Here is a 12,946-nt window from a genome sequence, read left to right on the forward strand (position 1 = left end):
GGCCTCCTTGGCTTTTAGCAATCAATAAGGGTCGTTTCTCTCAATCGTTTAGGAAAACCAAAAATAAATGTCTTTTTTAAGTACATGTCACATGTCACATGTGCTTCAAGGGTTTTAACAAAATGATAAGGAAATACTGTCAAATGAGAAAAAAACTTATCTATTATAGACATGTGTTGTGAAACAAACAGTTTGAAGAATAAATCAAGTGTGATTGTATCAAATACTGTTCATTTAAAAAGAGCATGTCACTTTTGAAACAAAGCATTATTCGTACCCATCTAATCAAGCTATTTTTCGACATTCAAAACATAAAGCAAGAAATACAAATATTTTGTTAGATAAAAAAGCAATATACCAAAAAACTTTCTCGAAACGGTGAACATTTGAAAGTTGAAGGATTGTTTCGACTTTTTTTGTTATGTCTAATGAAACACAAACTCCACTGACTTCCCCAAATAAATCTCCCATATATATATTCATCACAGCATAGTCGTATAGTTTCATCAAGTCCCATGTGAACATTAATGCTGTTATATTTACACCTTTCAGCTATGTTTTGCTGTACCCACGTTAATATGGACGTGAGTAGAGACGGATTTATGACATTTACTTTTAGAAATGACACACAACCAGCCATCTGCCTACAATAACATACTCTATCATTGAGCAACGAAAAGTTCAAATTCTAACCACAGACTGTATTTTGGTTGAAAGACAACACACTCTTTTACGCGATATGCACGAAAGCAACGAAGGACATAAACTCAGAGAAGCAAGTGAGTTTACCCAGCTAACTGACATATAAATACTATAGTGACTCACACAGATAGCGAGAACTTTTTTGAAAGATTAGATAAACACTTACCTCTGTCCTGTGTAACTGATTGCATGAAAGAAAATGAAAACATGACATAAATTCTCATAATACTCATCATATTTCATAGAAACATATACGAGCAAATGTACGAACACATTCACTGAATCTTTTCATTACGAAGAGGTCGCTGAGAGAGTGTTACAGTATTTGACTTTCAGATCTTCGAATCTGGATCACTATAAATAGGATTCCAGAAAAATAGCAGTGTCGTATTTGTCAATTAACAACTATAGCGAAGAACTCTAGGAATCCCCCTCAAGTCATGCAATGACCTCACAGGTTCATAGCTGGTAACACCAAGGATAATAATAATAATCATCAGTTATTTTTACCACGCTTAAGCGACCATGCATAAATGTGGGCGAAACCCGCAAGGGCTTATGGATTACAACTTACACGTCGGGTAGCTTCCAATTCAACATTTTTAACTCAAATTTTAAATCTTTTTCAATTTAGAAAGTCAGTTCAGTTGGTGAAAACCGTAGATTGCTCTTGAATGAAAAACCCACCTTACTATGACCCGGCCGGGTATCGAACCCGGAACCTCCCGATTGCTAAGCCACATTGCTTCAAATGATGAAAACAGCTTGAGTCGTATTGAAGAAGATTCTAACATAAAGAAACATCAGATGCTATTTTACCTATAGCAATACTTTTGTATCTTTATTTACAGTAACTCATTTCTACTTAAAGCGAATGGGATAATTAAAGAAGAAACAGACAAACATGGGTCCCTTAAGTAGGAGACGATGATTTCGATTTTTTTATGAATACATTTCGACCCCTGTGAGATAACGTATCCCAAGATTTCCGCTTATTAAAAACAATGAAACTCTCAAGTGCATCTACTGAGAGTAGTAAACCATGAACAACACGTGCCGTATGGCTATATAGGCGTACAAACCAATGACGATTTGGCGACATTTACGAAACTTATGTGGCTAATAACGTCTGTGTAAGATATTGTGATTTGATGTTTTGCTTAGTTGTAATGCCGAGTTTATGGATGACACAGTTCAATCATACTCGTTTCCCACTGGAGGAACTTGTACATACTTCCACATCAATGGTATGAAGTATAATTTGCCGTTTTTTAAGACAGGGGTGAGGTGAGGTGAGATGGAGACGTGAATGACGTCATTCTCGTGTGGACAGTGGTGCAGTTTGCTGCAATCACCTCATTACAGTAGCAGTTTCAGCACATAGAATGTATTTGTTAATTTAGCTACACGTTTGGCTAATCAGTCTGCTATTAGAAAAGATGTAGGTCCTAAAGGTTAGGCAGTGCTAGAACCCTAGGATACCATACCCAAGGATACCATACCGGCCTCCCCTCCCCCCCCCCCCCACTTTCGCGGGCAAGACCCCACCAGCAGCCTGCAGGGAAGTGTCCATGCAGGCCGCTTGACCTTTGGGAGTCAAAGGAATTTGTCTTATCTGTCTAGTGGATAATCCGACACTAACCTAAGTCTTCATACTTGCTTAAAGAAAGAGACAACGTTTCTTGACGTATAGTAAACCTTCCGCCCGACATTGAACTAACATATCTGTAATTTTTAGTGTAGGCTTTTTGCATTATGGGAAACATAATAAGTTACACAAGCCACTCCATGGTTTTAGCTTGAGGAGGCCCGTGAAACGAGTTTGCATTTGTCGCAAGATGTATCATTGGTAATGTTCCATCCCGACGCCATTTTCAGTGACGGGTAAATAAACTTTGGGAGAAAAGTAGTTGATGAGAAGCATTGGTTGGAATGGTAGATCAACAGTATATTGGCCCCAAAATGCGACGATTTGTTCAAGAGTAATAACAATTGAGCTGCATATACCCTGAGCAGGTCAATTTACACAATGGAGAGAAACAGAGCTATGTGATTCTTCACTGTCTTTCTGCTTTCTACCTCTGAGGTCAATCCATGTTTCACGTTAGCCGTCCGCGGGATGATGACAAAAATATGACTTTGCCTCTTCGTTCACAGAACGCTTCTAAAAAGTTTTAAAAGCAATACTAAGTGGAAAGTTCTCATATAAATAAATAAATAAATACAAAAGACCTGCAGATCTGTGAATTCTCTAAACGACTACACTGGAGTAGAAGCTAATGTATATTTGTTTGTTTGGGCTTTTTAGAAAGAGTTAGGACTTCTGACGTATGTAGATAGCAGACGACTGTTAATACATATGATACGCATATTGAAGAGAAAGATGGGCCCTAGTTCTAACGAATACAGTACATCTAATGAGTTACTGAATGAACTTTCAACCAATCAAATTAAACGGCGCAGGCACTGCATAAAGATAACAACAACAAAAAAGGAGCTTGCAACTTTTCACGAATATATATGGAATCTTACTTATATCGGATCGTGTTTATCCCATAGTGTACATATGTTACGAAATTAATTATTATTTACTTCATGAAACGAAATGTTGAATGGTTGGTGACATTTCTCGCGAATAGCTTGGTACTGTCTAACTAGAACAGATAGTGTTCTTCACCAGTTACATAACTATATAATCTTAATTACTAATCAATTACACACATAACAACATTTTCCACTAATTAGTGCAACTTAGACAATATCTATAGCATATTGTCTATGTATTATCAGATCAAATATTTTATGCATTCAACTTTTCATTAAGATATGCATGGATAATGTTACGTAATTTTACCAGTCATTACATCAACGTCAAACAATTTGTGTTTGAAGCTGAGAAACGCTGAAAAATTTCAATATTTCAGGTTGCAATCTCGTTTACTATACCACTACAAGAGATTCCCATTGACGGGCCTCGCTTTTCTGCAACACAATTCTGTTCTTTCTTTCTTCTCCTCTGCTCCTCCTATTTTCTTTATTTTCGTCTTTTTATTCTTGGGAACACTTCTAGTACCCATGACTGATGAATCGCATGAACTTAGCGAGAAGATTTATCTGTCTTCATTTTTCATCGTAATTAATCTCAGAGAACAAAAAAAAAAGGTGTTTACAAGCCCATTCAAAATGAATTCATATAAACATTTCACCCGAGTTACCGCGTCATCCGAGAGCTTCTTGCCGGGAAGAAAAAAAATCCTATAATTTATCGCTTTCTCTTAATAGTATATTGAACAATGACAAAAAAAAATATGATAAATGTACCATATACCTTATAATTTCCGCTTTAATGAATAGTACTTGTTAATCAACGCTGTCAGAGAACAATGTTGCCACTTAAAGAAACACGTGTAGATAAGAGACAACGTCAAGTATAATTATATATGAGGGTCGGCAAACTTGATAACATTTTCAATGGGCACTTACATGTGGAACTATATATCTACAGATGATGTCGTTACACTATGCATTATGTATGACTGAATTTGTATTCAATTAGTTATGAAATGAAATATGAAATGACTAGATGATTTCGTCTAAAAATGTATGCTGTTTTTAGTCTCCAATTGTCCTTCAAGACCTCACGTTCATATTTGGTAGATTCCGGATTGCTTCATTGGTGCTGTCTCTTAGTTCGGAGGATGTATTCATAAATATTTAAATAATACCAGACACAATTAAAGTTTTCATTATTCCATCTGGACGTAATATGAAGGAACATAAACAAGTCAATCTTGAATATGTGCAACGTCACAACCCAGCCTAACGAAATCTCTCCTATACCATCACACAACATGGGATTTTTTTTTTAAATAATAATTGAAAAATCGAAAATCAGTAATAATTATTAAGTCACAATTATTATTTTTTGCAATACCAGATTGGGAACGAGGGTCTTGTGTAATGATTTCATCGAATGCTAGAAGAAACGTCAGTACGGATTCTGCCTTATGTGAGTTGATTTACTTTTCATACAAATTATACTAAATTACTGTCAACTATGTGTCACACAACGCACCAGAAACTTGGATTCCCGGAACGGTTAGGTCCATGTCTGTCCTTGTTTAATTTGCCACCGTTTTTATTTGTTCCCTTATTTAAAATGTGACTGATATTACTTATCCAAACGATACCGAACATTAGAGCTGCGCCCAGCATATATATATATATATTTTCTCGTCTGTGTTTTCTGTCATCGGTGAAATTGGCGTTCGTCAATATACCTGTCAAACAATGATTTCAGTCCTGACAGGCATCGTGCTGTTATCACTAACAATTCCTTAGACTAGAAAAGGCTTTGACACGGATAGATATCTTTGATATACAAGTACGTCATGAGAAACCGTGAAATCTTTCATGAAAATTAGGGATCATTTTTCAGATAATTTAGGACCAAATATTGCACATCTTAGTAACAACCCGGAAAAAATACTGACTATATACGGTCTTGCAATTTTATCATTTATCATTTCCTACACCTGTAGATGTATTCTTCTATTACTTATATATAACCTTATGGCAACAGTGAACCCAACTCCCAAAAACCAAATTTTGCTTGATACCACCTTCAGCGTTAAGTGAAACTTCTTGATTTTTGAACGACCACATGATGTCAAAGGTCAGAGCTGCGTTTGAAATTTGTGTATTCTTGCTGCGATTGGATCCTTCTGGATTTGCATGTCTATTTTTATTATTCTTTTTATTTTTTATTTTATTTTTTGCTTTTTTTTCTCTCTCTTTTATTGCTTGGTCACTTCGTTGAGTCTTCTAGATTACTTAACCTAACACACCTACAAAGATTTTGAAAGATTCCACCACAAAATATTCTTCATAGTTGACTTAAAAATTGCCTTTTTTTTTTCTTTTTTTTTTTGCATATATTGTTTGAAACAACAAAATCTAACACAAATATTGGGATAAAGACCGGAAACCTATTCAACTTCCATTTTGCAAAATACATCATGATCAAAAATTCCCTAAAGCGATGCCATGGTGATAGAAAATCCATTCAAGAAAACTTACACATGAAATGACAGCGGTTAATTTTTTCTGGAATATGTCCAATTATCGTTTGGATCCATTTCTTCGCCAATAATTGCCTGTAATTCCCTGGGGTTAAAATGTTCATGTTTTATATACATATATTACCCTCGAAAATTGCCCCTACTATACTCAACCGAAACACTAAAATGTTTCAAGAAGAAGTGTGCTCCAAGGTTCTAACAAAAAAGGGGAGAATACAACGAACGGTGAAGACTTGCGGCAAAAAGAAAGTTAAATTAACAAGAGTTCTCAAGGGAATCACATCAAATTTTGGAGTGTGTTATCAAGTTTCATCTGCCAGGGAAGCTGTCGCTAACTCTTTGAGTGCGTCGCAACACCTCGGGACTCTGCCAATCACATATATGGTGATATCGACAGACTAGTTCTCTTTTATGTATATGGTCAATATTGTCTAGTATAAGATAGTTTGAAAACTTGAATTAGGCAAAAAACAAAATATTCATAAAAAAAATTATTAAAAAATAAAATCAATAAGAAATGATGTAGGTGTCATATCCACACTTCTGAAAGAACCCTTTCGTGAACTTCGGTAATGTGAGAGTACAATGGTACTACTGTATAATGATGTAATGGCAAAGGTCTTTTGTGAATAATCATTCCAAAATCTAGCAATGATAGTTCAATCGAAAGTTTCACGATCTTCCTTGACATGGAACATCCATTTGCCTATTCCGTCACACATTACATAACGTCACATTTAGTGGTGTTAGTTGTCGACCAACTAATTGTACACGCCATTCGCTCTAGCATTCTACAAATTGTAATAAAATGTTAAAATGTCATGTATAGTTTTCCGTATAAAGAATAGATAAAACATGCAGCCCACTATCAAGTAACAAGTATACACACGCTGAAAAACATGACGTCAAACAGTGAACGACCTAGGCTATCTCTTGTATGTACGCATAAAATGAAAAACTAATTATTATCTGGTGCTGCAAGCACACCCTACTTCTAGAACTAGCAGTGATGCAATCTTCCTTAAATCCACACTTGCTTATTTATTAACTAAACAATCATCTCATTATAACAGTGAAAACACAACATGCACTATCCTAATGTCTGTCTTTGCTAAAGCGAAAGTAGCAATTACACATACATAGAAGTGTGACGTCATACAAAGAAACGAACAACAACCTTTAAGCTCAAGGAGAAATAAAAGAAAAACAAAAGATTATGAAAAGATATCACCTCTTTACATGTGTTGCAGAGGCCATCGTACTAGACTAACACATAAAATACGATCGTCCATAAACCCTGTATTCATATTCTATATATATGTTACTCATCTAACGCTTAGGGCATTTGGCATCTGCCGATGGCATCAGCAGTTGGATGAACAGTTTAAATATAGATCATTAAATAGGTCAACGTGATTCATTATGTTCATTATACCATGGAATCATCTTTGAACAGAACACTCTTGAATCAAATCATAAGAGTGGATATCCTGTTCAGCTATGCATCGACCACCACTGTAATACAATTAAGCGATTAAAATTAAATTTGTCATCGAGTTTTCTCGCAAGCGCAGTTGCAGACAGTTATAATACCGGTGCAAGGCGATTACCTAGCATATAAGGAAAAGGTGAAATTTGAGAACTTCGATCTTTGGATAAAACAAAAGGCAAACAAAATTGAAGTAATGGATTTCAATCAACGTTTATAGCCTGTATTGCGCTTCTTGGGGTGTCAGAGTATTTGCTTTTTAAGGTGGCTTAAAAGTTAATTACTAACTTAAAGGTCACTGACATAGTGTTATCAATGAACAAAAGTAATGTAAAGCGAAACCAGCCAACCTTTTGATCACTGCATAGAAGAAGCAAAAAAGCTTTCAAAATGCAAACTTAATAGCACAGATCTGTGAACTCTATGACACAACACTGTCTGCAAACGATGGAAGTGCATTGTTTAAACATGTTGACGAGGAAATAATGCATGTTTTGGGCTATCTTGCATCAAAATATGAATTTATTCGGCATTTCATTCCACTTTGAAAATGGAAAACACTTTCATAAGGATGAGCATAGCATAATTCTATACGGTTGTATTCATAAGATATAATTGGACAGTACTATGAAAATCAGGACCTTTTTGAACAATTTTCTCTTTTCCTTAATCTGGGTTATAGATCATATCTGCTATGCATTTTACTGTCTATAAACTTCACATTTACGTAAACAAAAAGCAAACATTCAGTGACTGGTCAGAAACCCAGTGTACCCAGACGTCAGTGAAATTAGTGATCTAGCTTCGATTTACGATCAGAAAATACCAAGTGCATGATTGATATTATATAGTATACAAATACACTAAATTGAAACAACTATATATAGCTGTGAAAAAGTCCACTTTTAATCAATCCCAACTGCGAAATATAGCTTTCGTGCATTGCACTTTTCTACAGAATATCCCAAAGGATATCAGGAGATCAATTCAATTTTCGTAATGTAAACCCACCTTGGCCGGTCAAACTTTAAAGTGTTCTTGTTATAAACGCTATAGGCCTATCCTCTAAGAGTATAGGATCTTGATACAGCCTACAGCGGTAGTCAATTTAGCAAACCTTAACTATGCACACACTAACTTACTCTGTGCTATCTCTCTTTATTCTCTCTCGTAATTTGTTCGCCGTCGGACATTTTTTGGCCAACTTTCGAGAGGAGACTGATAACTATAAATATCATGAGCGTAATTAGAAGACCTATAGTACAGACAAATGACATAGACTTGCCCTGCTGATGACACTTCGCCAGGCGGCACATCTTATGCTACACGTGTTACGCGCTGCGTCACCAAACCATGAAATGCACACTTAAGTATGTGATGACTCATTCTGACTAGTTCGACGCTAGAGACACTTAGTCGGGCGAAAATTCAAATCGGACGTTTGCGTTATAGTTTTCCTATCGTTGCCACATGCTGATAATGGTGATATTATTGGCCCTTATTAACAAACGATGGCCGAACACACGCTCATTGAGTAAAGAGGTGAATCTGCACGGAAATCCGGATTATAGCAATTGACTATAGAAATGGGATTGATATAAATATGAATTTAATGATATAAAAAGATAAACGTGTTCAATATTCAATGCCATCTTGTGAAGTGCTATGTGTGACAGCGTTATAATATAGATAGAAAGATATATATTTATGCAGGATGAAGGCAGCTTATATGTGTTTATAAAGTGAGTTTGTCATAATGTTCTCTATCGACATATTCTTAAAGCTTGTGATAGCAATTCATCCACTGTGGATGGATAACTGTCATAGACGGTTAATATAGATAACATGTTCACCGTCATTGAAATAAATTTTACTTTACGCTTCAAAGCTCCAAACGTATATTTCCAGTTATACTCACGCTATAGTTAAGACATTTCAACTTAAAAGACGTTGCCATACTTCTAGGACATGTTTTATGGGTCTTTTCGTATGCGCATTAAGAAACCCCCAAATAATATTTCAACTCCTTCAGGGCGATCATTGACGGTGGAAACTGATCGTAACTTTCTACTGCGGATTTGGGTTAGAATGTGCATGGCCATGCTCGAAGGACATCAATCTTTAGGAGTAATGTTTATGGGAGTATATGAATCACAACTTGACTTGCGCGCTACGCAAATGCATACCTCAACTATACATTATGTGTACGTAATTAGTAGCAGGCACTCCTGTAACAAAACGCAGGGTATGGAGTATAATAAGTCCTTCATCGAAATTAACTAATTTATAGCTTTTTTTACGACTACTAAAATATGTTAATGAGCACATTAAAGCAGTAGGTACGGCCTCTTTTATTTCTAAACTTTCACATATATTAAACTGTCCTCCCGGGTACCCAGTAGATTCACACCAGTGACCAGTAAGAACGTTTTCGTAACGTTTAATTTCACGTTTAACTATATGCATAACAACGCCATCATTTATATAATTCTGTTATCACAGAAAGGTGCAATAAGCTGATAAATGGGAGATTTCACAGTTAACAACAGTATCAACTTCACGCGATTCTAACTACACGCACTTGCTTTAACACAAAATACAAACCTGGAATAAAATATTTCGTGACTTAGTGTTCATTGGTTTGGTGTTTGTCGTCATATTAAAACGTATGACCAGTGGCTTTAAGATTCTTGATATACCATCAATGTAATATGTTATACACATCCTTCTGTCCTCTTTTTTTATTTATTTTTTTATTTTAGATAAAATGGTTCGATAATACAGAAATAACTTTGATGTACAAGTCATTTAGCCACAAGTTCCAGAAAGTAGAAATCAACCAGTAAGATTTTATCCTCCTATATTTTTATATTTTATCCTCCTAACTCTGATGTTTCTCGACAGTTTGAAACTGTGCACAAAACAGGAGTCAAACCATGATCCTGATTGTCACATCGTCAGCTAAGATTTCTCTTTTCGACCCACATATTAGTCAAACATATACAGTACGTATCAAAATATCTGTCTTGGAGGCAGAGGAGAAGACCCAGCTAGGAAACGACGAAAAGTTCGACTTTAGTTCATCAAAATCTATGGCATGTTACTATGTCATCCATCACAACACATGTCGCGTGGACAAGATCAAAACGGATTAACATGCATCGGTTGTCAAACATCCTTTATGTAGGTAACTGAAATTGGATCGACGGCGTGTAAATATTGCGTAAATCATTCAATATTTCAAGGAAATCTTTAATCAGCTGTTCTACTTCTCTTTATGACTTATCTCACATGAACAGTTAAATATTATTTATTAATGTTATAAGGGAATAAAGATGACATGTTTGCAACAATATAAATAATGTTGATGTTCACGACATCAGAACGCACTTTGTATATACAACAGATGCTATATAACCTAGTACAGCAATGTGGATCGTAGTTAAGTTGGAATTTGTTATTTATTTATATATATATATATATATATATATATATATATATATATATATATATATATATATATATATATATAATATTTATTTTATATAATTTTTATAATATTTATTTATTATATATATATTTAATATCTTCGCCTCTTCTACGTATTCTCGAGTCTTGTGACTCTTTTCTATATCAATGGATAGCCAACCTAAACTGTCAAAACAGGAAGTTCATAACACCAGATAGCGCCATTATGGACTTTCAGTTGCAAACATTTTAGTGTCCCTCAAACAGTTTTCGCAATAGGTACAATGACATATTCCGGTATGCAAGTTAAATGTCTGTTTCAATGATTCTCTGTCGCGATTTCGCAATATAAGAGTCTTATTCATCAGATGCTTTATCTATGTGCAAACGTGTATACTCTATATGTTGCCCTATATGCTGGTCACCAAAAAAATGTGCACTTTATATTTATATACTTTGAATACTTCGCACATCGTGTAGCGGTTTGCAAACGAAAATGGAGAACAAAAGCCTCATTTTCTCAATTAGCGATGACCGTAAACTGACAGTTACAATTCGACGTTCCTTGTCATGTACATCTCCTTAATACATCTTGTTTAAAATAATTTGGTACACAAAAAGGAAACTCGAAAAAAAACTGTAACTTAGGATATTTTATTTCGTCATGACGGCTGCATGTTTTCGCCAAAGCTGTCACAAACTCTTAGGCAAGTTGTCCTCCGAGGTTAATTCATTCCATTTAAACCTGCCACGTGACGAAGAATTATTGTTCCCGTATAAGAAAGTAATAACAAGCTGTGATTTGTAACAAACGCCACTACGTGGATGTCCAAATGTCATATTCATCCTCTGTGGATGTACAACGTGCTTTTGTCAAAACATATAAATCTGATGTCAACGTTGATGACTTTTAAAAAACACTTTGAAAGAAAATTAAGTAAGCCATATACGGAAAGATGAAACACAAGGATCTAACTGATAATTACATCAAAGCGTCAACGGTTAGCTAAACTATGCACCACATGTGTATATAGGTATATGGATTGTGTATTTGTGTAAGCCCGTTCAAAGATAACACATGGGGCGCGTACGGACTGCAAATCATTGCTGTCATTTTATATAGCTCATGATGTTTATAGTGTTGTTAATGTACCGCATCATTTGGGATAACAAAGTTGTAAAGGTCTTCTTTGAGGAAAGGTACGGCTAGAACTCTATCTGCACGACCATTCTACAGATAAATAACATTACATCTAGCCTATCTACAGTAAATATGTTATATGCACGATGTGAGAGCTTCACTTAAAGTACCCAAAAAAAATCTAGTTTGTCGCCACGTCGTAATTGCTATATACATAATCATAATTATACAATGACTTAAAGTTCATGATCATAGACATACAGTACTGTAATTTAAACACCCCCGATATACCATTTTCTGCATATTCAACAGCGTTGCTTATAGTTTAGCAGCCATTTGGAGCAATTTAAATATGCTAATACCCCTCGATTCTCTGCTCCCATACCATGCTTCAAAGCACTTGCACTGACAGTATATATATATATATATATGTCCCACCCTTTTCCTGATAGAAACAGGATATTCATACGGATCATACTGTCAATTAAAGTGCATTGAAGCAAGACATGCAATTCAGTATGGAAACAAATTGTCCCAACTGGGTGTACTTTAAGAATAGCGGTGCGCAAAAAAAAAGATACATACAGTCATATGTACTGAATAATTATGTTATCGTGTCAAGGACACCATGCAGTGACATGAACATGGTTCACTACATGTTTCCCAAATGCAGCAGTTTTATTTTCTAGCACGACAGGGAGGAGATAGTTATAGCTTTGATGATTCGAAGACCTGTCAATATCCTTTGATGGCCTTTACTTTTGAGGTGAATTGTGAAGATTTTCACCTGGTTACGATCAAAATTTATTTCAGTTTTCATGATAGAGGATAACTCGAAATAATAAAATAGTTTGTAGTTGTTCAATGTTTACATACCACTTCTATTCGAGCAATACGTGACCTTTCACATAAAAACAAGCTGAATTTTCAGCTCACTCTTTTTAGTGAGTGCATATTAGCGAAAACAATATATATCTTTTTTGTAGATGAATACAAATGTTTCCAGATTCTTGTTTAATTCTTCATAATATCGTACGGTACATCAGATATACCAATAAAAAAAAT

The 12,946-nt window shown here is 35.2% G+C and overlaps 1 protein-coding gene across 10 annotated transcripts in view; it reads right to left on the minus strand.

Annotated features, from left to right (window-relative positions):
- LOC139984048 (uncharacterized) overlaps positions 1-12,946 on the minus strand; it is a 99,770-nt gene that overhangs the window by 66,335 nt on the left and 20,489 nt on the right. For 8 of the 10 annotated variants that reach the window (XR_011798915.1, XM_071997705.1, XM_071997707.1 and 5 more), the window contains exon 3: positions 869-883. The exons of the other annotated variants lie outside the window; for them this stretch is intronic. Coding sequence is in view for 7 of the 8 variants with exons in the window: in XM_071997705.1 (XP_071853806.1) it covers positions 869-883 (15 nt within the window). In the remaining variant the exon portion in view is untranslated. The remainder of the gene's footprint in view (positions 1-868; positions 884-12,946) is intronic. 10 annotated transcript variants of the gene reach the window in all.

This window comes from Apostichopus japonicus, chromosome 17, assembly GCF_037975245.1.
Source record: "Apostichopus japonicus isolate 1M-3 chromosome 17, ASM3797524v1, whole genome shotgun sequence".
Lineage (NCBI taxonomy): Eukaryota > Metazoa > Echinodermata > Holothuroidea > Aspidochirotida > Stichopodidae > Apostichopus > Apostichopus japonicus.